This window comes from Portunus trituberculatus, chromosome 46 (genome assembly GCF_017591435.1).
Source record: "Portunus trituberculatus isolate SZX2019 chromosome 46, ASM1759143v1, whole genome shotgun sequence".
NCBI lineage: Eukaryota > Metazoa > Arthropoda > Malacostraca > Decapoda > Portunidae > Portunus > Portunus trituberculatus.
The window spans coordinates 15,972,723-16,000,676 of record NC_059300.1 but is presented as its reverse complement, the minus strand read 5'-3'; the positions used below and the strand labels follow the sequence as shown (position 1 = coordinate 16,000,676).

General features: G+C 36.8%; 1 protein-coding gene across 1 annotated transcript in view; it reads right to left on the bottom strand.

Annotated features, from left to right (window-relative positions):
- Positions 1–27,531, bottom strand: part of LOC123519807 (serine-rich adhesin for platelets-like) — a 108,901-nt gene extending 81,370 nt beyond the window's left edge. Inside the window, exons 1-9 of the mRNA XM_045281325.1 lie at positions 27,104–27,531; positions 24,225–24,298; positions 16,650–16,697; positions 15,202–15,309; positions 14,604–14,763; positions 11,055–11,223; positions 10,557–10,784; positions 10,078–10,279; positions 9,570–9,707 (exon numbers count right to left, since the gene is read on the bottom strand). Coding sequence (XP_045137260.1) covers positions 9,570–9,707; positions 10,078–10,279; positions 10,557–10,784; positions 11,055–11,223; positions 14,604–14,763; positions 15,202–15,309; positions 16,650–16,697; positions 24,225–24,251 — 1,080 coding nt within the window. The 5' untranslated portion in view covers positions 24,252–24,298; positions 27,104–27,531. The remainder of the gene's footprint in view (positions 1–9,569; positions 9,708–10,077; positions 10,280–10,556; positions 10,785–11,054; positions 11,224–14,603; positions 14,764–15,201; positions 15,310–16,649; positions 16,698–24,224; positions 24,299–27,103) is intronic.
- Positions 27,532–27,954: the final 423 nt, after the last annotated feature.

The following is a 27,954-nucleotide window of genomic DNA, read 5'->3' as shown; positions in this document are numbered from 1 at the left end:
TATAAATTGATCAACGGAATGGACCTAGTGGATAATGAGAAACTGATGCTGGGAGAAGAATATGACATTCGAAGCACAAGATCGCATAGTAAAAAGCTGAGAAAAGGAAGATGTCTGAGAGATGTTAAAAAATATAGTTTCCCGCAAAGATGTATTGAGACGTGGAACAGTTTAAATGAAGAAGTAGTGTCTGCAACGAGTGTGCATACTTTTAAAGTAAGATTGGATAAGTGTAGATATCGAGACGGGGCCACACAAGCATAAAGCCCAGGCCCTGTAAAACTACAACTAGGTAAATATATATATACACACACACACACACACACACACACCCGGTAGCTCAGTGGCTTCACAAGTCAGAGGACCAGGGATCGATTACCCGGCCGGGTGGAGATATTTGGGTGTGTCTCCTTTCACGTGTAGCCCCTGTTCACCTAGCAGTGAGTAGGTATGAGATGTAAATCGAGGAGTTGTGACCTTGTTGTCCCAGTGTGTGGTGTGCCTGGTCTCAGGCCTATCCGAAGATCGGAAGTAATGAGCTCTGAGCTCGTTCCGTAGGGTAATGTCTGGCTGTCTCGTCAGAGACTGCAGCAGATCAAACAGTGAAACACACACAGACCAAGAGGGCAAAAAAAGGAAATGAAATCAGTCAAAGATCTACTAAAAAATCTAAACAACGAAGATAGGCAGAATCTAGAGGAGGAAGTAGAGGAAATGCACAGAATGGGACCTTATCAAGATGGAATAACAAGGCCAATTAAGATACTACTGAAATCACAAGCAGCAATAGAAGATATTATATAGAACAACAAAACTCAGAGAAACAGAAGGCTGCAAGGATATATATATATATATATATATATATATATATATATATATATATATATATATATATATATATATATATATAATATATATATATAAGGAAAACAAAAATAAGGAAGAAAGGAAGAGATACAACGAACTGGCGGCAACAGTAAGGGAAAAAAAATAATGAAAGGTCAGAAGAGGAGAAAAAGGCATTTTTTTCGAGAATTCTAGGAGACAGGATAAGGAAATGGTATACAAGAGAGAAGGAAGAGGAAACAGTGGAGCAAGTGTAACTAAAAGTGATAAGGGCAAGAAACTAAAAATGATGTATACGAACATAGACAGGGTTCTATCAAGTAAATTAGAACTAAAAGATTACATAAAGAAAGAAAAACCGGATATTGTATGCCTGGCTGAAACAAAACTAAATGAGGCAATCAAAATAGACATAGATAATAGATATAACGTATGTAGGAAAGACAGAGTGGGTAAAGGAGGAGGAGTCATGATAATGTTAAGGAAAGAGATGGTGGTAAACCAAGTGGAATATGGGGAAGGAAAAGCAGAAGTACTGTATATTAAGATGCATATTAATAAAAAAGTTAACAATCATTGGCACATATGTGCCACCAAAAAACAAATTCATGGACCACTCAAGAATATAAAGACATGATTGATGACACAATAAGGAGTCTAACGAGTCACTAAAAAAAGGAGAAAAGTTATATTAGTAGGAGACTTCAACTGTAAAGAAGTGGACTGGGAAAATTATGAAAGTGGTATGGGTGAAGAAGCCTGGGGAGAAAGATTCCTGAATCTAATGATAGATAATATGATGAACCAAAAAGTAAAGGAAAACACAAGATTCAGAGGAAACAACGAACCAGAGAGATTGGACCTTGTTTTTACAAGGAGTATACAAATGAATGACGATATAAGATATAAGTGCCCATTGGGAAAGAGTGACCACGTAATATTAGAAATGGATATAGAAGAGGGAAAAGAAGATAGATACGAATCATACAAAAGAGACCGATTAAATTACAGAAAGGCTGATATTGAGAATCTCAAGAACTATTTCAAATATGCTAACTGGGAGAAGATTAAAAACTCTGAGAGGGTGCAAGAGAAATATAACTTATTTTTGGAAATATACAAGTCAGGGAATATGTTCCAAAATATAGACCTAAAGAAGAAGGAAAGAAAGATTGGTTTAATGCAAGGTGTGCTAGGGCAAAGGAGAAAAGAGATGGAGAATGGAAAAGGTGGAGGAGAAATAGAAATACAGTAAATAAGGAAAACTTCAAGACAGCGAGAAATGAATATGTTAAAGTGAGAAAGGAAGAGGAGAGGAACTATGAAAAGGACATTGTCGAAAAATGCAAGGAGCAACCAAAATTGTTCTACAGATTCATCAATGGGAAAAAATAAGGCAAAAAGAAACAATAAAAAGGTTAAAAGGAGAAAATGGGATGGTGGAAGACCCAAAAATATGGCAGAACTGTTAAATAATAAATTTCAGATCTTTACTAAGGAATCCAAATTCGAAAGGCCCCAGGGTAATAGAAAGACCATCTATATGAAAAAGATTAAAGTAACCAAGCTTGAAATAAAAGAGTTAATGAAGGAACTGCATGAAGAAAAGGCAATGGGACGGGATGAAGTCTCAGGCAGAATACTAAAAGAATGTAGGGAAGAACTAGCAAGTCCTATATACATCATCATAAAATGCTCAATAGAAAATGGAACAGTACCAGTAGAATGGAAAAGAGCTGAGGTGGTTCTCATATATAAGAACGGAAGGAAGGAAGAACCTTTAAATTACAGACCGGTATCACTAACTAGTGTAATATGTAAGATGTGCAAAAGAGTAATAAAGAAACAATGGATCGAGTTCCTTGAAGACAACAAATTATTATCAAATAGCCAATTTGGTTTTAGAAAAGGGCGGTCATGTGTAATAAATTTACTGAGTTTCTACTCTAGAATAGTTGACAGAGTACAAGAGAGAGAGGGATGGGTTGACTGTATTTATTTGGATTTAAAAAAGGCATTTGATAAAGTGTCACATGCAAGATTACTGTGGAAGTTAGAGGAGAAGGGTAGCTTAAAAGGAAGCACACTGAGATGGATGGAAAATTATTTGAGGGGGAGAGAAATAAGGACGGTAGTTAAAGATATGAAGTCCAAGTGGAGAGCAGTAGAAAGTGGAGTCCCGCAGGGGTCAGTATCGGCGCCAATACTTTTTTCTCATATATATAAACAACATGCCAGAAGGAGTGAACGGCTACATAAATCTGTTTGCGGACAATGCAAAACTGTGCAGAGTTATAAAGCAAAAAGAGGATTGTGAAATACTGCAGGAAGACCTAAGTAAGATCTGGGAATGGAGTAAAAAGTGAGAGATGGATTTCAATGTGGACAAAAGCCATGTCATGGAAATGGGAAAGAGTGAAAGACGACCAGTGGGAATCTATAAGATGGGAGATGGAGTAGAACTGGAGAAAGTAAAAAAGGGAAAAGGATTTGGGAGTGATGATGGAAGAAAATAATCAACTATGGGGCTGCCGTGGTACAGTGGAACCATGCGTGCTTTGGGGTCCGAGGGGTCTATAAGCGCTCGGTCCACGGTCCGAGTGTAGGTTGAGCTTCCTCACTCAGGGTAACGGTTTCCTAGCGGATGGGCTATGAGATAGGAGGTACCCCAAAAAGTACCCCCTTTAGCCCATAAATTCCTGAATCTAATGATAGATAATATGATGGACCAAAAAGTAAAGAAAAACACAAGATTCAGAGAAAACGACAAACCGGCGAGATTGGACCTGGTTTTTACAAGGAGTATACTAATGAATGATGGGAGAGAGGGAAAAAAAATAAAATAAAAAAATAAATAAAATAAAAAAAACAGTATGCCATATTGATAGAATTTTCAGAGAGACATAATTTGCCAAGGAATATTGGAATAGCATTTCACTATATGGACAAAGAAATGATGAAAAAACTGATAAGTACTATAAGACCCAGATTGGAATATGCAGTAGTGTGGATCCCCAATAAAAAGAAACACATAAGGAAGCTGGAGACTACAAAAAATGGCTACAAGAATAGTTCCAGAATTTGAAGGGATGACATGAGAGACTAAAGGCTATGGATCTACCAACCCTGGAACAGAGAAGGGAGAGAGACGATCTGATACAAGTTTATAAATTGATCAACGGAATGGACCAAGTGGATAATGAGAAACTGATCATGAGAGAAGAATATGACATTCGAAGCACAAGATCGCATAGTAAAAACTGAGGAAGGGAAGATGTCTAAGAGATATTAAAAAATATAGTTTCCCACAAAGATGTGTTGAGACTTGGAACAGTTTGAGTAAAGAAGTGGTGTCAGCAACGAGTGTGCATAGTTTTAAAGAAAAATTGGATAAGTGTAGATATGGAGACAGGGCCACACGAGCATAAAGCCCAGGCCCTGTAAAACTACAACTAGGTAAATACACACACACACACACACACACACACACACACACACACACACACACACACACACACACACACAGCAATGGATCGAGTTTCTTGAAGACAACAAAATATTATCAAATAGCCAATTTGGTTTTAGAAAAGGTCGGTCATGTGTGACAAATTTATTGAGTTTCTACTCTAGAATAGTTGATAAAGTACAAGAGAGAGAGGGATGGGTTGACTGTATTTATTTAGATCTAAAAAAGGCTTTTGATAAAGTGCCACATGAAAGATTACTATGGAAGTTAGAGGAGAAAGGTGGCTTAAAAGGAAGCACATTGAGATGGATGAAGAATTACTTAAGGGGGAGAGAAATAAGGACGATAGTTAAAGATATGAAGTCCAAGAGGAGAACAGTAGACAGCGGAGTGCCACAGGGGTCAGTATTGGCACCAATACTTTTTCTTGTATATATAAATGACATGCCAGAGGAGTGAACAGCTACATAAATCTGTTTGCGGACGATGTGAAACTGTGCAGAGTCATTAAACAAAAAGAGGATTGTGAAATATTACAGGAAGACTTAAACAAGATCTGGAAATGGAGCAAAAAATGGGAGATGGAATTCAATGTGGACAAAAGCCATGTCCTGGAAATGGGAAAAAGTGAAAGACGACTAGTGGGAATCTATAAGATGGGAGATGGAGTAAAACTAGAAAAAGTAAAAAAGGAAAAGGACTTAGGAGTGACAATGGAAGAAAATAATCAACCGGTTAGCCATATTGATAGAATTTTCAGAGACGATAATTTGCTAAGGAATATTGGAGTAGCATTTCACTATATGGACAAGGAAATGATGAAGAAATTGATAAGTACTAAAATAAGACCTAGATTGAAATATGCAGGAGTTGTGTGGACTCCCCAAAAAAGAAACACATAAGAAAATTAGAGAGACTACAAAAATGGCTACAAGAATGGTTCCAGAATTTAAAGGATGGCATATGAGGAGAGACTAAAGGCAATGGATCTACCAACCTTGGAGCAGAGAAGAGAGAGAGATCTGATACAAGTTTATAAATTGATTAACGGAATGGATGAAGTGGATAATGAGAAACTGATCCTGAGAGAAGAATATGACTTTAGAAGCACAAGATCGCATAGTAAGAAACTAAGGAAGGGACGATGTCTGAGAGATGTAAAAATTTAGTTTCCAAAGATGTGTTGAGACTTGGAACAGTTTGAGTGAGGAAGTGGTATCAGCAAAGAGTGTACATAGTTTTAAAGAAAAATTGGATAAGTGTAGATATGGAGACGGGACCACACGAGCATAAAGCCCAGGCCCTGTAAAACTACAACTAGGTAAATACAACTAGGTAAACACACACACACACACACACACACACACATTCGAGAGACACGGTTGAGGGCGGACGCACTGGCGCAGTTCCGACGATCAGCTGATCTTCACTACACCTGTTGTATAGTATTTACAGTGGCCTGGGCAGGTAGTGTGGACTTTTTTTTTTCTCTTCATGAAATCAAATATTAAAGAATAATGAGTGAAAAAGATATTCCATCCAAATGCAGACATGAGAATAGAGAAGGGGCTGATGATGACTATGTCGGTGAGGGAGAACGCGATTCAAGGGTTCGATCTGACGACAACTTCACTACTTAAGAGTGTCAAATATTGAATGTAAACTAGATAAACTGATAAAGGAGAAGATGGAAATGAAAGAGAATAAAGAACAGGAAATGGAGTTTATAAGACTGAGAGAAAGGATAAGAAAAGTGGAAGAAAATGAAGCTAGGCTAAGAGCGGAAAATGAAGAACTAAAAAAGGAAGTAGCTAACTACAAGAAGCAGATGGAAGAAGGACTCGGTAAAGCCGAGAAAGAAAAGGAGAAGCTGAAAGATCTAGTAAACAAGGAAGAGGAAAGAGTACAGAACGTGATTAAAAAAGAAGTACAAGCATGGAGAGTCCAAGATAAGAAAGATAAGGCCGATTTTCAGGAGGTGATTCAAGAACAACTTAAAGAAAAAGAAAATATGACAAACAAAATGATAGGAGTCCTCAAGACAAAAGAAAATCTAGTTAGAGAAATTGCAGAAAAAAGAAGAGTGTAGTCGTATTTGGAATAAAAGAAAAAATATAGAATATAGACCAAAAAGAGAAAAAGAAGAAATGAAATCAGTCAAAGACCTACTGAAGAATCTTAATGACGAAGATAGGCAGAACTTGGAAGAGGAAGTAGAAGAAATAAACAGAATGGGACCATATCAAGAAGGAAAAACAAGACCAATTAAAATATTACTAAAATCACAAGCAGCAACAGAAGAAATATTATATAGAACAACAAAACTTAGAGAAACAGAAGGCTGCAAGGATATCTATATAAAGAAAAATAGAAATGAGGAAGAAAGGAAGAGATACAATGAACTGGCAGCAGCAGTAAGGGAAAAGAATAATGAAAGGTCAGAAGAGGAGAAGAAGGCATTTTTTTGGAGAATTCTAGGAGACAGGATAAGGAAATAAACGAGAAGGAAGAGAAAAAAGTGGAACAAGTTTAACTAAAAATGATAAAGGTAAAAGACTAAAAATGATGTATACGAACATAGATGGGGTTTTATCAAGTAAATTAGAATTAAGAGATTACATAAGGAAAGAAAATCCAGATATTGTATGCCTGGCTGAAACAAAACTAAATGAGGAAATCAAAATAGTCTTGGATAATAGGTATAATGTATGGAGAAGAGACAGAGAAGGTAAAGGAGGAGGAGGAGTCATGATAATGTTAAGGAAGGAGATAGTGATCAATCAAGTGGAATGTGGGGAAGGAAAAGCAGTATTTATTGAGTTTCTATTCTAGAATAGTTGATAGAGTACAAGAGAGAGAGGGATGGGTTGACTGCATCTACTTGGATTTAAAAAAGGCGTTTGACAAAGTGCCACATGCAAGATTACTATGGAAGTTAGAGGAGAAGGGTGGCTTAAAAGGAAGCACATTGAGATGGATAGAAAATTATTTGAGGGGGAGAGAAATAAGGACGGTAGTTAAAGATATGAAGTCCAAGTGGAGAGCATTAGAAAGCGGAGTGCCACAGGGGTCAGTATTGGCACCAATACTTTTCCTCATTTATATTAACGACATGCCAGAAGGAGTGAACAGCTACATAAATTTGTTTATGGATGATACGAAACTGTGCAGAGTTATAAAGCAAAAGGAGGATTGTGAAATACTGCAAGAAGACCTAAATAAGATCTGGGAATGGAGTAAGAAGTGGGAAATGGAATTCAATGTGAACAAAAGCCATGTCATGGAAATGGGAAAGAGTGAAAGACGACCTGTGGGAATCTATAAGATGGGAGATGGTGTAGAACTGGAGAAAGTCAAAAGGAAAAGGACTTAGGAGTGACGATGGAAGAAAACAATCAACCAGTAAGCCATATTGATAGAATTTTTAGAGAAACATATAATTTGCTGAGGAATATTGGAGTAGCATTTCACTACATGGACAAAGAAATGATGAAGAAATTGATAAATACTATAATAAGACCTAGATTGGAATATGCAGGAGTAGTGTGGACCCCTCATAAAAAGAAACACATAAGAAAATTGGAGAGGCTACAAAAATGGCTACAAGAATGGTCCCAGAACTTGAAGGGATGACATATGAGGAGAGACTAAAGGCTATGGATCTACCAACCTTGGAACAAAGAAGGAGAGAGGAGACCTGATACAAGTCTATAAATTGATCAACGGAATGGACCAAGTGGATAATGAGAAACTGATCTTGAGAGAAGAATATGACATCCAAGCACAAGATCGCATAGTAAAAAGCTGAGAAAGGGAAGATGTCTGAGAGATATTAAAAATATAGTTTCGCAGAGATGTATTGAGACGTGGAACAGTTTAGATGAAGAAGTAGTGTCTGCAACGAGTGTGCACACTTTTAAAGTAAGATTGGATAAGTGTAGATATGGAGACGGGCCACACGAGCATAAAGCCCAGGCCCTGTAAAACTACAACTAGGTAAATACACACACACACACACACACATATATATATATATATATATATATATATATATATATATATATATATATATATATATATATATATATATATATATATATATATATATATATATATATATATATATATATATATATATATATATATATATATATATATATATATATATATATATATATATATATATATATATATATATATATATATATATATATATATATATATATAATTTCCTACTATGAATAGAAATGTGGCCACCATACAACTTTGAGTATTGAATTCTTTCCTTTCTCAGAGCTCATGATATCAAATTAAAGATGCAAAATTTCATTTTCATACAATTCTAAAGCTTTAATTCTCATCTCTTTGTAAACCTTCCACAATCTTATAATGCATAAGAAAAAGGTAGTTCTTTATATTACAAATACCAATATATAGATAAGAATTATACATTCAGCAAAATGGTTGGGTTCACATCTGGCAACATCCACACATTTCATGGCTTCATAGAATAGCTACATACTACACCCAGAGTTCTCAAAGAATATAACATGCCATGAATTCTTACAATTCTTAGTTTTCCTTTTCAATTGCTCTGAAATCTGATTTCCTATTTACAGTATAATGATTTACTGGCAATAGATTCAAGAAGTAGTTTCCTATAAGAAAGTAGCTCATCATTTTATTTTTATGTGATGAATTTTGGTTATCACTTGGTGTAGCCTAAAGCACAAGAATTTCAGCACACCAAAATTTTTTATCCCTCTTCAGTAATGTAGTTTACAATTTAATACAATTCTTTCATACTAAAAGCATTTTAACAAAGGCATTGAAAAAACAAAATAATCCTCATGTTCCTAAATAAGTATTCAGTATATAACAATTCTGAGCCCAAAAGATGGTTTTTATATGAAAACATTGATGCCAGACTTGGTCAAAATATTATGTTACTGTTAGTGACAAGTCTTATGTATAAAACAAAATTGAAGGCTGTAGCTGTAACTTGGCTCAAAAACAAAACTTCACATAAGCAAATAATTAAATAAACAAATGTATGCATATATATATATATATATATATATATATATATATATATATATATATATATATATATATATATATATAAACTAAAACAATTGCCTATTTTGCTTCATAAATGTTCAAAGTATAACTTCCACCAGTGAGACACCTCTGTAAGTTTTAAAAAATCAAAGTTAACTATGATAAGTTCTACTGTGTGTGACTAGTACTAGAATACCTTAAAAAGTTTGTAGAGGTCTAGATCCTTGCTGCCCACAGTTGGTCCACTATTAATAGGGGCACCACATTCCTCCATAAACTTATATAGTTGAGCAACAAAATGGTCCTTCTCTTCTCTTGGTTCATCATCTGAACTCTACAATAAAACAATTACAGTGTTGAAATAATAGCATAATTAGTGAATAACTAGGCCAAGAATATACATGCAAAATTCACACTCACTTTTTCAATCACAATCAATTTGAATTATAAATTTTATTTGGAAGCATTCTTCACAAATGTTAACACTTTAAAACATATTGTTGTCATTGCCATCACAACATCAACATTTATCAATAAACACATTAGGAAGCACTGGAGGCCTAAACTCAAAATCAAAAGAAAATCCATGGAAAGAACATATAAATAAAATACAATTTTATTTATCCTATATCCATAAAGCCCTGCAATTGCATTACACATTACACTCAATAAATGATATGCACTTGATCAACATCAATACTTACATCTGAGTCTGATCCATCTCTATCACTGTCATCTTCAGACACATCCATACCAAAAAGCAGGTCACGGTCCCAGTGTGGTGGCAGCTCGTCATGAGTCATAAAGAGCAAGGCCTTCTCCACAGCTATCTTGAGGGCGCTCTGGGACACTTTGCTACCAACCTCCCTGTTAAATGGCGATGCTTCCTTCTTGGGTACAGTATAGCTGTGCAGGAATGTGATACATGGTAAATGTGGCTGTTATGGAAAGATTAGCATTGTCTGGATCTACAACTAATTAAAGTGATAGTTCATTTATCTACATTATCAGTGATAATGGAAAGATCATCTTATCTTTGGTGTACAATCTGCAAACAGCATATAATACTCTTCTAGATGTGCATAAAAATGTAATCTATCAATATATAAAAGGCTTCAATAATGAACCATCAACACAAAAATAATGAACACAAAGACACAACAAAACTGCAAGAATGACTTACTATCTGCCATCCTGAAATGATCTCACAAGGTAGTCCTTCTTGGTTTCAATCTTGACAGAGTCCTGAGAAGTTGGGGCAACAACCAGACCAGGGAACCAGTTGTCCTTCTGTTTTTTCTTGTCACCCAGTTCCACACACACAACCTTTCCTATATCTGACTCCCACTCCTCACGTCTTGACCGATGACGCTTGTGCACATCATCCTCATCACCAGACTCTTCACCCTCCCTGAAAGATATAGGAAGATATGAATTGTCAAGTCTGCTTGTCATTAAAGCAAACTGAAAAAGACACTGAGGAGCTTCAAAGTTATCCAAGACTAGAATAATGAACATGCTCAATATTGTGAAGCTTTCCTCAATAGTGTACTACTCAGCTTTTCTGACATCCTTAAGAGACTGAACACTATATATTAAAAAATCAATATGACGATATGAGAAACCAATAAATACTGAAGAGTTTGTTTAACAAATCAAAATTAACCAAGTGCAAACTCACGGATGCTGTCTTGACCTGCGGCCTCTCCGAGCACCTCCCACTGGAGTGCCAAAATGCTCCGGGTGAGTCAGAGGCAACTGATCCAGGGTTTCGCTTTCAGCAAAGTGACGACCACTCTTCAGACACAGTGACGTTCGCCTCAGTGTTGTTATGTCACCATCATCAAAGACTGGAAGATAAAAAGACAAACAACAATAAACAAAGATGACTAAGAAATGTTGAAACATTCAAAGCAACCTACCTTCTGTATCTATCAGATTTCTAAAGAATTAAAAAGTCCCAGAATTAAAAAGATTGACTATCTAATGTATCTTCTTACACCTCTCATCCCATAATTTTTTAGCAAGGTCAAGAACCTCTCTATCAAAATAAATGTCCATCTTTTAGTAAGCAAATTCCATTAACTCATCTACAATTCCTTCTTAAGCCACTTCTTGCCTTCCTGAACTCTTCTTTTAGAGTATATACAGTGGTACCTTGATATGTGTTTAATTCATTCTGTGATGGAGCTCATATCCCAATAAAATTCTTCACATTAAATTGCATTGAAATGCCATTAATTCATTCCAGCCTCCCCAAAAAGAACACCCTTAATTTTTTACGAATTTTCAGGTAAGAAAAAGGTATTTATAAATAATAATTATTTCACAGAAACATAATAAAACATAACAAAAAGATAATATAAATAGATAAACTACTCTTATAATAAAGTATGTTTATCTCAACAGGGTGCATTCCATGGGACATTACCCTACCGCATCCCCACCCTTACTTAGGACTGTCAATCAGCTGGAGTGTACAAATATAGCCACCCACAGAAGACTGGGTGCTCTAATAATCACAGAAGAGCTCGTTGACAATTCTGTAAACGTTATTCATTGAATAAACGAAGTTTTAAGGAAGGAGAGAGAGAGAGAGAGAGAGAGAGAGAGAGAGAGAGAGAGAGAGAGAGAGAGAGAGAGAGAGAGAGAGAGAGAGAGAGAGAGAGAGAGAGAGAGAGAGAGGGAGGGGGGGGGCGTGGCAATAGAGGTTTGTTTACATTGTGATAAGCGTCAGTGGAGGAGGTAGGAGAAATTTGTTTTGCCTTTTCTATTACGTACACATGCACACACTATCAATGCATGAAAGTATACAAAATAACAAAAGTTTATTTAGTGTTCTTACCTTGGAGACACATGTTTTTGCCTAACAGTGGTAAATGATGGAGGAGGAGGAAGGGAGGAAAGGATCCAGACACTATTCACATGTAAACATTAAACATAAATTAAAACTGCACTTTCTTTAGAGAGAGAGAGAGAGAGAGAGAGAGAGAGAGAGAGAGAGAGAGAGAGAGAGAGAGAGAATGGGGGGCAGGGGGCAGTATGTTATTTCACTAAATGGTGTGAAAATGATGAAATAATCACAGTGCATGAGATCCATGGGAAACACATAGATACTAGCTCAGATGAGGCTGGAACAATGCGCCGAGCCGCCACCTATAGCAACATCCCCAAGTATGACTCATATCTTAAAATTAAAAAATAACCAAATCGTAACTCACATCTCAAAAAACTCATATCTCAAGGTACCACTGTATATAACATATACCCCACATGCAAAAAGTCACATAACAAAAAAGGTCTCTTTTTTTAACAATACTAGTTCCTAGAAGATGCTGATATTTTCCAGCACAAAGGCAATGTATAAATGAGGGCATTAGAACCATAGGGGTTCCAGTGCCGCCTCCCCAATTTTTGAGGTATTCATATCTGCAGAATGGACAACTCTTCCTCTGTCTGGTTATATTGTTTTCCACACTGTTTTCTGACTTCAATAAGGTTGAAAGTCTTGTAGAAGCCAGTGAATTCAGAGCTTGTCGATTCGGGGAGCATGTGTTGTGTCTGGTGATTGAGCCTACTGGCAAGTCAATTTAGAACCAGACAGGCTCAAGGTAAGTGGGAGTCAGCCAGCCAATAAGAGTATACGGTGCACAGCCCATGGCTATCTCTCATCCCATCAGTTTTTTTTTTTCCATGAGAAACGCATCACCCTTGGCCAATAACCACACTGCTATGTACATCAAGGATCTCCTCCCCTTCATTTACTCATGCCAAGTCCCAGTACTTTGGGATATCCTGGCAAAGCAGGATGCTCTGCAGCATAAGGGAGGACAGGGGATAGGGGACCTTCAACTTTTTTTGTGAATATACAGTAACAGTAAGAGTTCATACAGTCTTTTCCTTTAACTAATAAGTGCCATCTGTTAATCCTTTGTTTTTACCATCATTACTAAGTTATCTTCTTAATGACTTTTTCTAAAATCCCATTAACCCCTTCGCGGCGGAGGATCTATATACAAAAAACGGGACTTTTTGTCAGATTGTCTATATACAGACGCTTGTTCTTATTTTATTGCACTAAGTTGTAGCTTGGTCTATAAGTAGTTGATTCCTTACAAGTAACAAAATTCATAAAATAAATCATTATTTGGCATCTCAAATACCCAAATACTGGTCAACATGGTATTTCAAGGTAAGTCACCGCTTGTGCTTTGTTGATGGTGGATTTGCTATACACATAAGCTAATACTGGAAATTTCTGCATTTTTACACTTTTTATTATTAACCTAACATGTCAAAGAGAAAGAACAGTACCACGTGCCAGCAACGTTGCCTAAAAATTAATAGGTACAAAACAAGCACGTTTACAAAAAAAAATACAAAGAAAAGTGGAAATAAATTACATCCAGGTCACAAGTCCTGGATATGAGTAACTAAAATATTCATGCAAATATATTAACATATATTATCACCAATAAAACACAAGCGACTTACATATAGATTTAATTGTTTGTTCAGTTTTGCAGCAGTCTATAATATAGATTCAATTGTTTGTTCAGTTTTGTGGCAGAGTCTATATATAGATATCAATCTGGAGTACCTAATTACTGGGAAACTATATAAATAGATGTATGGATGGAAGTCAGTAGAGTCTATATAGACAATTTTTTATTTGGTAGTTCACTCATCTGCCCTGCTGCCAGGAGGGGGTTAAGCATCTTTCAATTTGTTGCTTTCTTTTAAGTAACTATTGTACTGCATTATGTACCAATACTTGCATTTTCTAGTCATTTTCAATACACAGCCTATAATGCTGTTCCTTTATGTAGCTTATTGTATTATGAAATTATTTACTTCAGTTAAAAATTCTATCACGGTTTAAATTGCAAGTCATGCAATGAAATGTACAAGAACTTGAGGATAGGGGTTTACATTTTACATGCTAGTGTGCAAATGCACCACACATTTTTTCCATTCTTGGTGAAAATATTTCTGAGGAGCAAGCCTTTCATCTGAAACTTGGTTGAAATCAATATCTTTCTTAGAGGTGAAGTTATTGTTCGTAAATTTTAGATGTATTTTCATTTTTTTAAAAATAGAACTTGAGCCCCTATGGTTCTAAGGCCCACTAATGTTTCATAAAAAATCCCATTTTGGTTTTCCTAAAGTGTTTATAATTTTAAGATCATAAAAAAATAAGAAAATTCACAACACAAAGCACTCTACCAACCAACAGTGTACTGGCTACAATCCTGAATCTTGTTAACAATGGCATCCACATATTGGTTCTTCTCTGGATGACTGGCCTTGACTTGAGCTCCAATTTTCAGCACCCCCTTCACCAGGTCATCTGACACTACTGTTGACCCAAGGCCAAGCTTAAATGTCACCTGCAAATTAATATACAATAACAATGCCACAATCTAAAAACATTTTCAAATTTTATATTTTTGCAGTCTTTAGCCAAGCATACATTATAAATGTAAATAAATATATGCATTATCAGAAACAAAATTTTTCTGAAGAAACAATACATTAAACTTTTTACACTCTTGAATACTCAGGTAAATATGTCACTTTTGTCATATATGCATTCAAAATTTCAAAGAAATAGTCCTCCACAAAAAACTACTCAAAACTAAGAAGCTATATCAGCAAGCATTTTCTAAATCATGAGATAGGGTAGGAATTAAGTTCAAATGTTACACTTCACGGATAAAAAGCATGGCTTACTAGTTACACACACATCATCTGATTCTTCAGTACTTAAATTACCTATAGACTAGCCCTCTCAATCACATCTACACAAAAATACATTTCATCCTCACCTTGACCTTGACTACTTTCACCACCTTGTGCACCTTTGCTTCACAAAAAGCACCTTTGTATTTGGCAGACACCTCTGTCCCCACTGTTAGGAAGGGTGGGTCCTCAGGCTGTGGGAAGAGACAATGTTCTGTATGAAACAAGCATTCAAAGTGGTACTGGCTATTAGATAATCATCACATCTTTAAATCACAGCAATTAAGCACCTTATCTTCAATTGGCATGTGGTTGACATGTTCCGCAGTCTTTTTTGTTTTTGTTTTTTGGTCATATTCATAACAATTTGTGATTAAGTTAGCTAGCAGTCACCCCCAGCTAGGTGCCATGAAGGTCACCATGAGAAAGTGAGTGCAGGTGTGCATGTCCCAATGGGGAGAGGACAGTGAACGACTGGATTAATTACCTGTGGCAACCACATCTCAACGAGGGTGCAAGACCACAAGAACCTAAAGTCTGTGGCCCTGCCCAGCAAGCTGCAAATTATGTTTGTGAAGAAACCGTGTTCTCCTTGCGATCACAACAGAGGTGAAGTTCACTGTATTGAGAATTAATAGAAAATCTAGAATAAAATACAGCATTCAATTTATATATTTGTCAATCAGAGCATTGATTGAACAATTAAAATCATATATTCATACAATGATAATGGCACTCAGACATCTTACATTGAATAAATAACCAACAATAGCTTACAATATGATTACAGTGAATGAGTAGTAGTAGTAGTAGTAGTAGTAGTAGTAGTAGTAGTAGTAGTAGTAGTAGTAGTAGTAGTAGTAGTAGTAGTAGTAGTAATAATAATAATAATAATAATAATAATAATAATAATAATAATAATAATAATAATAATAATAATAATAATAATCTTTCTAAAATGTACAAACAGTACAGGGAAAAGCTTTTTTTGACCTGTGTAAATAATTATACCACTTAAATGTTTCCATTTCTCATGGTAAGCCATTCAGACAGGGATTTATTAATTCCATGCAGATCTTAAATTGTGTAAATATCAAAATATATGCAAGAACATTCTCAGGTTTAAACATATGGGAACACTCAAAATGTGATGACAAGGTCACAAACAAGGGATGCCTGCCATGAATATAATAAGACACAAAGAGAAGTATTCTGATGCAATCAAGTCATAACTTGCATTCACTTAGAGAGAGAGAGAGAGAGAGAGAGAGAGAGAGAGAGAGAGAGAGAGAGAGAGAGAGAGAGAGAGAGAGAGAGAGAGAGAGAGAGAGAGAGAGAGAGAGAGAGAGACTGAAGCTGAAATTCTAATGAACTGTTTGACTATTTCAGACTCCCTAGCAGTGATGACATTAAAGCCTACATAAAGCCAAACAGACTGTCCATGGCTGGTGTGGAGTGAGCACCACACCAACAATGAACATAGACACCCACACCCTCACTGACTGTCACTGAGGTACAAAAGTAAGAAAATCACCCTTTTCTTATATTGCTGCACAACTGCTCCTTCAGGTATATCCATTCTCTGGAAAGAAGAAAAAAATCCAGTAAGTGATCTGGATAAACAGCACCCTTGTATCCATTTAAATACACAATAGTTTCCAAAGAAAAGTGTTTTCTTGTGTTAAGTCCAGCATCTCACCACCTTACAAATAGTACCTAAAGATACAAGATTAACCTAAAAAGCTCCTCTTTTCATGGAAGAGAATAAACATTATGCCAATACATAAAGATGAGGACAAAAGAGCTAGTAAATTAGATAATGGCATCAATACTGAACCAAATGTTGAAGCAAAAAATTGTGAAGCAACTGTGAAGGACATGTGGTTGAAGGAGTACCAGGAAGAGACTAGTACACTCATAGAATGCAGTTTGAATTTAACATAAATTCACAATTTAGCATGAACTAAATTAAATTCTCCTCACATGACTGATACAACAAGAGAAAGAAAAAGGAACTGTATCTATCTATCCAGACCTAAAGAAAGATTTCAACAAGGCACCAACCACACTGAATACCTCTACAAACTAAAATATATAATAGTACTGAAAGAAGCACTCCTGAAGTGAATGAAAGCTTATCGAAGAGAGGAAGATGAAAACGGTAATAATGGATCCAAGTCAGAATGGTCCAGAGCAAAGAAATTTAGTTAAGTGACAAAAGTATTGGTAGGTATTGCCACCAATGACTTTCTTGATTCCATTTAAGTAGTGCAAATAGTAGAAGGAGTACAGTCATATGAGTATATTTACATGTGGACTGATTATTGAAATATAAAAAATATAATGAATTAACACAAAATTGTTTTGATAAAATGTCATAGTACAAAAGATAGTAAATGTAGTTTAATTTCAAATAAAATAAAGATGAAAATCTATAATAATAGCAAGGCAAATAGGAAAAATAATGGATGGATAAAATACAAGAAAAAAACTTCAAAATAAAAATACAAATGGCAACACCAACAAAATAAACCAACAAAATAAACTGGCAGGGAAATATGAAGAAAATTATTATTTGAAGATAAATTAATGTATGTACTGTATTTCCCCAATGTCAGAATATATATATATATATATATATATATATATATATATATATATATATATATATATATATACACTCGACCATCGAAACAACGGACCTCCTATCAACGGATTTCGGAAACTACAGACAAATTCTGGAGTCCGGTTTAATCTACAGACGAATATTAAAATGCGCGCAATTGTCCGTTCCCGGCAAATTATTGTCCGGTAGGTGGTGGGTCGGTCGCGTCATCAGCTGTTGGTCACCATGCTTAATCTTCAGTCCGTGCGTTTTCAACCAACAGCGAACATTGTCCAGTGCTTACCATGGCCTTTTTATGCATTTGTACCTTTCCCACGAGTGTTTAACTTATCCAAAATGCCTCCTAAACCTAGTGAACTAGTGAAGCGTAATCGAAAGGCTCTTCCAGTTTTTTACGTACTTTTGCAAAGAACGGACTTTTGCAATCCACGGACAGGGTCATGCACACATTTGTCAGTTGTTTCGAGGGTCGTGTGTGTGTATATATATATACATATATATATATATATATATATATATATATATATATATATATATATATATATATATATACCATTGGTATGTTGCTGCACAAAATGTAAAGCATAGGGAAGACTGAGAGAATATAAAAAACAGTCACAATGTGTCCCAGCCTGAAGGACACATTGCATGAGGACAAATTTTAAGGATTAAAATTTCTAACCCTAAATAAAAATGGAAAGAGAATAACCAACTAGAGACAAAGGATGAAGAGAGAGAGAGAGAGAGAGAGAGAATGTCTGTACGGAACACAACATATACAGGCCCTGGAATCATGGAATCAAGTTAAAAATTACTATTTGCATGAGGTACCACATGGAGAAATATAACTTTCCATGCTGAAGCAGAGAAACCCAGAATAATGTGGATACAGACATTATCCCTGAAAATACCTTTAAAATTGTTAAATATTCCTAGTAACAGAAGAGATAAGGAAAATTACTAATATTTCATCCCTTTATTTTGTAACTTTGAGCCCACACTCAAACACACAAAAAAATGCTGATCCTTTCAATACAGCCAGTATGATCCACAGTGCACGGAAATATGAACTGATATTCACTGTTTAGATCCAGCAGCAACAGAAAGCATAATAAGGGAGCAATATCTATATAATTTCATCACTAAAGGCCATTTCACACAAGAGGTGCAAAGCAACGTGGCTTACAATTGCCTCAGTGTACTTCCAATAAGTGTGTTCACATCGAATGCAAAGCACCTGCCACATTGTTTGCACTGTTTCCAAGATCACTAAGTAGACGATTTTTCCAGCCATAGCTTCAATGACCCATGTCCCCCCGGGACTCCCGCCTTTATACTCGTCTCCAGAGGCCCACACCTTTTTCTGACCTCAACTTTCCCTCACTCACTCACTGTTCTTCACTGTGAACTGATGGATTTTCTGTAGTTGGTGTCTTGCTTCTTAATATCTTGTTCAGTGAATGACAGAGTTTCACAGAACTAACCCAGAGTCCATCTGAAATACTGTAGAAATTTCTCATCCATTTCTAGTTTTGCATAAAATAATAATATTCACCACATTTCAGTCATTTTATATTTGCTTCATGTCCCCAATTATTTTTTTCTCACATATTCAGAGGTAAAGATAACATCAATAACTACTACTACTCCATGTCAAGGGACTTGTCTTCCATCACTGCAGATAAGGAACTGTCAAGTTAGCCCACCTGCGCCACAATGAATGTCACACCTAGCATCGTGCCTGGTGTGAACATACCCACAGCAACCAAAATCAACCTGGCTTGATGGAACAGCGTGTCCCACCTAGCATCGCATCAGGTGTGAAATGGCCTTAATGGGTAGGTATCATTATACAGTAAAACCTCAGCTCACGACCATAATTCGTTCCTAAATCCTATTCGTCACCCGATTTGTTCGTCCCGATTCAATTTTTTCCCATAAGAATGTATTGAAACACCATTAATCCATTCCAGACCAAAAAAAAATCATACTTTTGTCCATAAAAGCCATTCAAAATAGACCTTTAATGTATGCATGACATGAACGAAATAATTATAAAAAGCCTAAATTGTTTTACTTACCTAAATGCTATCAAAATGATAATAAAATGAATAAAAAAGAAAAGGTTATTTACTTGAGAGACTGGACGTTGATGGAATGGAGGAGAGGAGGATGGGGAGGAAGACAGACAAGATCCGAGAAGACAGTCATGAGAGAGGACTTTGGATGTGCGCAGCGTGCCAGAGCTACACAACAGCTGTGTAGCGTCACAAGTCAGTGCCACTATGTGGGGCCCCGTTATAGTGAACATCGGCGTGGGAAACATGGAAAGATTGCCAGTCTTCGTCTCTGCCTTGGAAGACCCTTGCCTGCTGGGGATTGACTTCCTCACGCGTGTGGGAGCAAGTTTGGACTTCCCAAGAAGGGAAGTTAAAGGCACGTGGTCAGGAAGTTCCTTTGATCCTCGGAGGTGATGCTCAGTGTGAGAGGAGCGGGAGTAGGGCAGTGTTCCTTGCCAGGCGAGCGAGGAAACAGCTGCAATGGATGTGCCACAATCTGCAGTACCTGGACATGGCCAGGATGATGATGACAGCAACGTTGAGAGCCACCAGAGCAGCGAGGATAACGCCGAGGAAGGTACAATAGAGCGCGCCAGTAACATCACCATGCCCAGGAAAAACAGGAGAAAATCGTGGTGGCATGGAGATTATGTTATGTAATATTTTTCGTATGTTCCTGTTTCTATTTTCTTTTGTGCTTATATTTTGTTTTGTTGTTGTGTGATAGCTGGGTTAGCTATCACACAAACAGCTCGCCTGCCGACGAGCCGTTTAACCGCGTTCGTCCCCCAAAATATCGTTCGTCCTCTGGGTCGATATATTGACAAATTTTTTGGTCATCTCCCGAATTGTTCGTCCTTAGAGACGTTCATCAAGCGAGGTTTTACTGTAGTTGATGCAACATACAAGATGGATAGTGTCTATGGTTGATATGCCTTTTGTGGGCTCAATTTCAAATTCTACGGCCTGCAAATAATTTTCCCTCACAACAAAATCTCCCTGAGCCTCAGTGTTCTGTGAACCATAGTAATAGCTACAAATAATCACTCTTTCTCCGATTCCTCAAATGAGGATAACTGGTCAATAACTCCAATTCACATAGAGCAAATATGCTTCTAAACAAAATCCCATTAAAAATACTAATGGGGAAAAGTTAGAAGCTATTCCCCTAAGTCTCAAAAGTTGTTTTACAATTGAAGAAAAATAAAACACTAAAAGACTCAAATGCATCCTTCCACCCATGAGAATTATTTTTTTATTTACTTTTTATTTTTATTTATTTATTTATTTATTTGCTTATTTATTTTATTTTATTTTTATTTATTTATTTATTTATTTTTTTTTTTTACGTTTAAGACCCTAATACTATTTTCTATAGTGTATTTAAAAATTGTAGATTTATATTCATGTGAGTGAGTGACAGCGATATTGGTGAGAAAAGCAAATGAAGCAAGCTCAAGAACCTCCAGCTGGACTAACAGCCAAGCCACCACGTGGCATGCAACCATCCGAACACAGGCTAAGAAACCATGGAAAAATACTTCACTTCATAGACCCCACATCATCTAGAGCTTGGGTTTGAGACAGACAAAGGGAAAGCATGGGTAAGTGTGATGTTAGTACACTTCAATCAATTGTCAAGGCAGAATTGAAAAATTGGTGAAAGAAAACTATACATTCTTTGCTGAATTGTTGAAAACTATCCCCAGCTTGGAGGGACATCCACATGAAATCTCCCATTCTTTTAGGGGTTAAAATGACCTGCAATATGAGTTGAAAGAAAGCAAAGTATCTGTAAATAACACCTAGAAGAGAAGCCAAGAAGTACATTAATGGGAATACTAATTCAACTAGACAGGGAAATGGTGTAGCTAAAGATGGAGACATGAAACATGGCAGATAGTACTGATCACAGAGTGTCTCTCATTACGACCTTTTACATGCTCAGAACTCTCATCATGACCTTTTACGTACATGCTGCACTAAGATCCTTGACACTGAAATTGGGATCATATGAAGATCCTCCCCCCAAATCTACTGGGGGGGAGGATCTTCCGGGATGCTTTTGATAACCTATGTACTCATATTTCCTTGCAATATTTAGTGTAATATATATTTTTTAAGATTTTAAAATATTAGTGTAATTTTAAAATTTAATTGATTTAAAAATTTTAGTGTAATATATATTTTTTTCATGCAATATTTAGTGTAACAAGAAAGTAATCTGAATAATGTTTTATTATTTAATCCTTATGTTGTTTATTTATATTATATGTTAATGGGGAGGATCAACAATTTATATGTGGGATGAGCTCGACTGGGGGGTGGATCTTCAGTTGGATACTTGGGGGGGGATCTTCATATGAGCGCAACTAGGGGGGTGGATCTTCAGTTGGATACTTTGGGGGGGAGGATCTTCAGTTGGATACTTTGGGGGGGAGGATCTTCATATGATCCTGAAATTGTCATTAGTGGTTGAATGAATTTGCAATAAAATAAAAGCAAAGGACTTCCATTCTTATACAGATTAACAAATAGATAAAAATACAGCAATGTTAAAGCAATTTTTCTTTACTAAGTTATTGTACAATCTTAAATTTAAGTATCTTCAAATTATTATTTATTTCCTTCATGAAATTTTTCTTTAAATATCAAAATGTAAGTAAACCTACATATGTAGATCTCATTTATACTTCACTACTTCTTATTTTTCATATAATTACTGAATATTAAAAAATATAATCTCTTATATCAGCATCATTGTAAAAATGTTAATTTGAGGGTAAAGCCAGGCAACCAAGCCAGAAACTCTGCAGCCTATACTTGTGACATTGCTTCCAAGACTTTTGTGCGATACAATTATCACTCTGCATCAACTTGAGTTCTCTCCACTGCACTTGGGCTCCCTCTTTTATCTGTGTGATACAGGAAACAGGATTATTGTTGGTGGCGATAGTGATGAAAACTGCTTAGGATGTTCAGGATGCAGGAACAGGAACCAACTCAGTTTGCAGACATGGGTAGCTACTGCAAATGAGATTGTATATACAGAAGATGCCTTGCCAAGCACTGCTTCAGGATTTAAAGATGAGGTAATTAACTGAAGCCCTGGTCAGCCTACAAAGGAGACTGGAGAAGAGATATCTAGTGGCTGAGAAACTTTTGCTAGTATCCAGAGATTTTGCCATACTGTTGTGTCCACAACCATGGGTCCTATTGCACCAGTTCTTGAATAATATGTATACATTTAGACAACAATGATAATGCTTTTCTTTCCATGTAATATCATGAATCTTGGGATGGAAGCATTAACATCACTCACTTTACTTTGGATAATTCTACATGTAATTTTCTTTTTAATCTCAAGAGATCATATAATTTGGAGGTAGAACATTTTAGTTCTAAAATATTCACATTATAGCTATTTAACAATCCTTCAAGAACCTACAGTCACTGGTAGTGAACAAAACCACCACTTAATAGCTTAAAAACATAAATAGTAATAAATGGTGATTCCTCATGTGGTGAGACTTTGAATACTTTCCTCTGCAATGGTGTTGCATAATCATGCATGGTAGCTTTCACAGTGCAGCACAAATTACAACAATGTACTTATTAATATTTCACTTGGTTTTAACCTGGTAAACTGCAATAATATTGAAGTTTCATATAAGTTACTATTCCAAGAAAATACATAACAGTAATGCTCTTTATTATAATTATACTGGCCAGGGCCTGATATGCTCCCCCTCTCTTATTATGTCCTGAAGTTGTTTTCTTTAGAGTATAGCACTCAGTCCAACTCCAGCTTTATTTACTTCAATAAAATTTAATTTCTTAATTAAGTTCCATTTATTTGTCCTAAGCTTCTATTATTAAAGTTTATCATGGTGATGTGCTATAATTGTGGTGGGCATTAGCCAGCTTCAACATTCAAGTTCTCAATCTAACATCAAACAGAAGACATGAAGGAGATAATCTAGGATGAACCTTTGAGGCACTCGTTGGAATCTCCATCAAATACAAACATGAATAAACAAGACCTAGACATCATTTGACAACTGATTTTCTAGAGTAATAATGATTTTACATAGTAATTGGGGGAAAAGGGTCAAGCTTTAAGCATATATGTCACCAGATGAATGATGAATAATATAGTAAAATGTAAACAAGAAAATCAGTACCAAAATATACACCAGCCATCAAACAGGGTGAAATACTGTCCTGCAACTACCTATGAAAACTCAGTGTGAGACAGCTTCTACTAAAACTATTCATAAGAAAGGTGCATGCTGGTATAATTGCCACACAAATTCAACACAAAAAGAAAATAATATTACAAGCAAACACCAACACACAGGCTGAAACACCCAACCTCAAACAGTTCAAACACTACGCCCAACACCAAAAAAGTCAAACTCACGGGTGTGCTGTCCACCCAGTGACTCATCCGTCAAGGAGGGGAGGGAAGAGGACTCAACCTCACGTAACTCTCAACTGGAAATTGAAAACATTTACACTGAAATACTCCACAGGGAAAATGTATTACTCATCAGTTTAGGAACACCTTTTGCAGATACACATTTTATGACAAATACAGTGAGGGAACTACCTGCTAGGTAACATTACATTTTCCACAACCATATTTGTGTTTTGTGATAACGAGATAAGGTAAGGTGCAGTCTTAAACACAATTGATAGGTGTATATATTTGTAGTCATTATCCAAAGTCCTAGTGGGATACAAGAAACGGGTTTAATGTATGTTGCAGTATGCAAAAATGTCATCCATTAATGCCAGAACTTGAAAAATCTGTACATCAAAGATGCAAAGAAATCCTAATCATGGGCAGTTTTCTACGAACAGTAATTCGTTAACTGCAGACTGTAAAAATGGCTAGAAAATCTAAAAGAACAAGTAAAAATGACAAAAAGCATTCACCAAGTTTTTGTACCTTGTCACAAATCGAACCAGAATTCCTTTAATGATAAGATACTGGTCACCTGGGGTTCTGGATAGGATACCTCAAGTTTCAATCCAAAGAGTAACACTTGTGAGCATTCCTCAAAATTTTTACTCATATATACAGGTCAATGCATTTAGATAAAGACAACACAAACTTTAGCTATGAGATGGAGGGATGTTGGCTAGAGGCAGTAGAGGAGGGAAAGGATTTAGGAGTAGTGATAGACAGGACTATGAAATTTTCAAAGCAATGTTTAGAAGCAAGAAATAGGGCAAATAGGATCTTGGGTTTTATAAATAGAAAAGTTAGTTATAAAAGAAAGGAAGTGGTGCGTAGCTTATATAATTCCTATGTTAGGCCCCATTTAGAATATTGCATACAGGCCTGGTCACGCCATTATAAGCAGGATATCAACATGTTAGAAGCAGTTTAGAGAAGAGCAACTAGGATGATACCAGCATTAAAGAGATAGCTTAAAGGAATTAAACATGTTTTAATTTGAGAGGAGATGTATAAGAGGGGATATGATAGTTATTTAAAATGTTCTCAGATACAAACTACATAGGTGTGAGATCTTTCTTTACCTTAGAGGAAGGAAGTAGGACTAGAAATCATGGCAGGAAGATTAGAAAGCAAGGCTGCAGGTTAGATATAAGAAAATATTTCTTTAGTCATAGGGTGGTAGACTTCTGGAATGCATTGCCAGAGAGGGCTGTAAATAGCACTAGTTTGACAATGTTTAAAAATAGATTAGATAAGCACTTAAATCTATTAGATTTATAATTATGTATAGCGCTGCATGATAGTTTTTATAAGAAATTTACTATAGTTAAACAAGACACAGATTGTAGAGGAATTCGCTGCAGGACTTAGCCCTGTTAATGGGCCAAATATTTAGAATTAGTATATAATGTATTGTGTACTTGTAAGTGTATCTTTAAGTACTGATGACGAGGTCACTGTGCGACTGATACAGGATAACCTAGATGGGCCCTGGTGGCCCTTTGTTATCCTATTATTTATGTTATGTTATGTTAATCATAATATGGGAAAGTCGTAAATCTTTAGAACAGGACCTCCTCTCTAATCTGTACAATAATAACACAAAATGATGAGTAGTTAATGGAGAACACGTACCTTGTGGTCTTGTTTGGGGGTCACACACGGTTATGTCACATTGCCTCACTGAAATTAGAGACGTCACTCGGAGTCTAAGTCCAAATAGTAAACATTGCTATTGTCTATTGTATATATCTGGGGTTTGTGGGTAACAGGAAGTGACTGTCTGTTGTTCACATCCTGGGTTTGTGGGTAACTGCTGAATAGGATTCGTATTGTGTCTATAGTTCTTTTGTCCAATGATGTGCCACCGCCTCTTAACACCACAAGCTGCACCAATGGGAATTTGCTATATGTATTCGTAGGCGGGGCACAGCTGGGCAGACAGGTGCACGGAGATCTGTGTGCGCAGTTGAGCCATGGCCACCAGTGATATTAGTTGTAAAGGTTGCGAATTTGATTATTGGGAAATCATCGCTCCTGCGATACAAGTCAGTGTACAATCGAGAAAAGGACCAGCCAGAACCTTCATCCTTTCGTTAAGGTATTGTGAGGAGGGGTATTGGTAGAGGTAGGGCATATTGTGTGAAGCTACAAGAGAACCGGTGGGGGGGGAGGGAAGCTGCCCCAAAGCAAAGATACGGTAGGTTAGGTTTATGTTAGGGTTAGGTTAGTGTTGCAGGGGGTGTCCAGGGAGCGCAGCCCCCCGGCTAGGTTAGGTTACGTTAGGGTTAGGTTAGTGTTGCAGGGGGGGTCCGGGGGGACGCAGCTCCCCCGTCTAGGTTAGGTTACGTTAGGTTAGGGTTAGGTTAGTGTTGGAGGGGTTACGTTAGGTTAGGGTTAGGTCAGTGTTGTAGGGGGGTTCCGGGGGGGACAGCCCCCAAGCCTGTGGAGGGTAATAAAAAAGAATATGTAAGGAGTTGCTGTTCTATAGATTTACCGGGAAAGTTAACATTTAAACTAGGGGTACATATTTCTAACACCAAAACACAAACACAAACACACACACTTCTGCACACCCATGAGATGACCGTGGTGTTGGACTTAGAAGTTATAATAGAACCAATGTCATGGAAATGTTTCTCCACTTTTAAGCTCGCGCGCGCACATACATACATACATACACACACACACACACACACACACACGCTGGCACACACACAAACAGCTAGGTTAGTTCCTAAACCCCTAACTCATCACCCGATACAAAACAGGGCGCCCAGTTCTAAATTATCAAGAGGTTAGTGAGGGAAAAAAAAGGCAAATATTAGCCTTACCTGAGTGGAATTTTTGGAGTGATTCAGAGGTCAACTTGAGCAGCTTCCCCCTCGGCTCTGCGCCAGCTACCTGCTATACCATTATTTCCTCCTGAATGTGCAACATAGCGTGGTGGTAGCTGCAGGGGAGCACAGCAGCATTCCCCTACAGGCTTAGTCACCTCAATACCCCAGTCAGCGCCACACACCACCTTCACTTGTCTGCTAACTGAACACCACACACAGCCCCGTCCACCACGTAGGAACACTTTAAACACTTTCCTTTCTCGGCTCTAACTCAGCACCACATATTTTAGACTCACCTGCATTATTATCTTTACTCGGTATCGGGGAAATGAACAATCTAAAGTCTCACAAGGGTGTACGTGACATGATCGGCGGAGACGGCCCAGGCCCCCCACCACCACCACAACAACTGGTCACGCGGACCCGCCAACGACAAAAATCCCCAACACAACCTCCCTACACATCCTCTTCTTAAAATATCTTCATATTTCGCCTGATTTCCTTATCATCAGCTGTTCACAAGCCTTCTGTTTCGTCAAATACAAACTGTCTTGTCATCCATACAATAAAAAGTATTAAATCTAGTCCTGTGTTTCACGTATTCACTGTTATAATTGTTAAATACAATTCAAGCTTCCTGCTAGATTTTGATTTCGAACAAGAAATATCCCCAGTCTGATATCAAGTTTCCAATCAGGACCTTAAATTCCCTAATTCTGAAGTAATATCTCCAGGTTTGGCAATCCTCCGACCGCTGCTCTACCGACGTGATGGCCTCAGTAAACTAGTGCCGTCACTACCAGTACAATTTTCTAAATACAATAGGTATGCTTTGCACTTCTGCT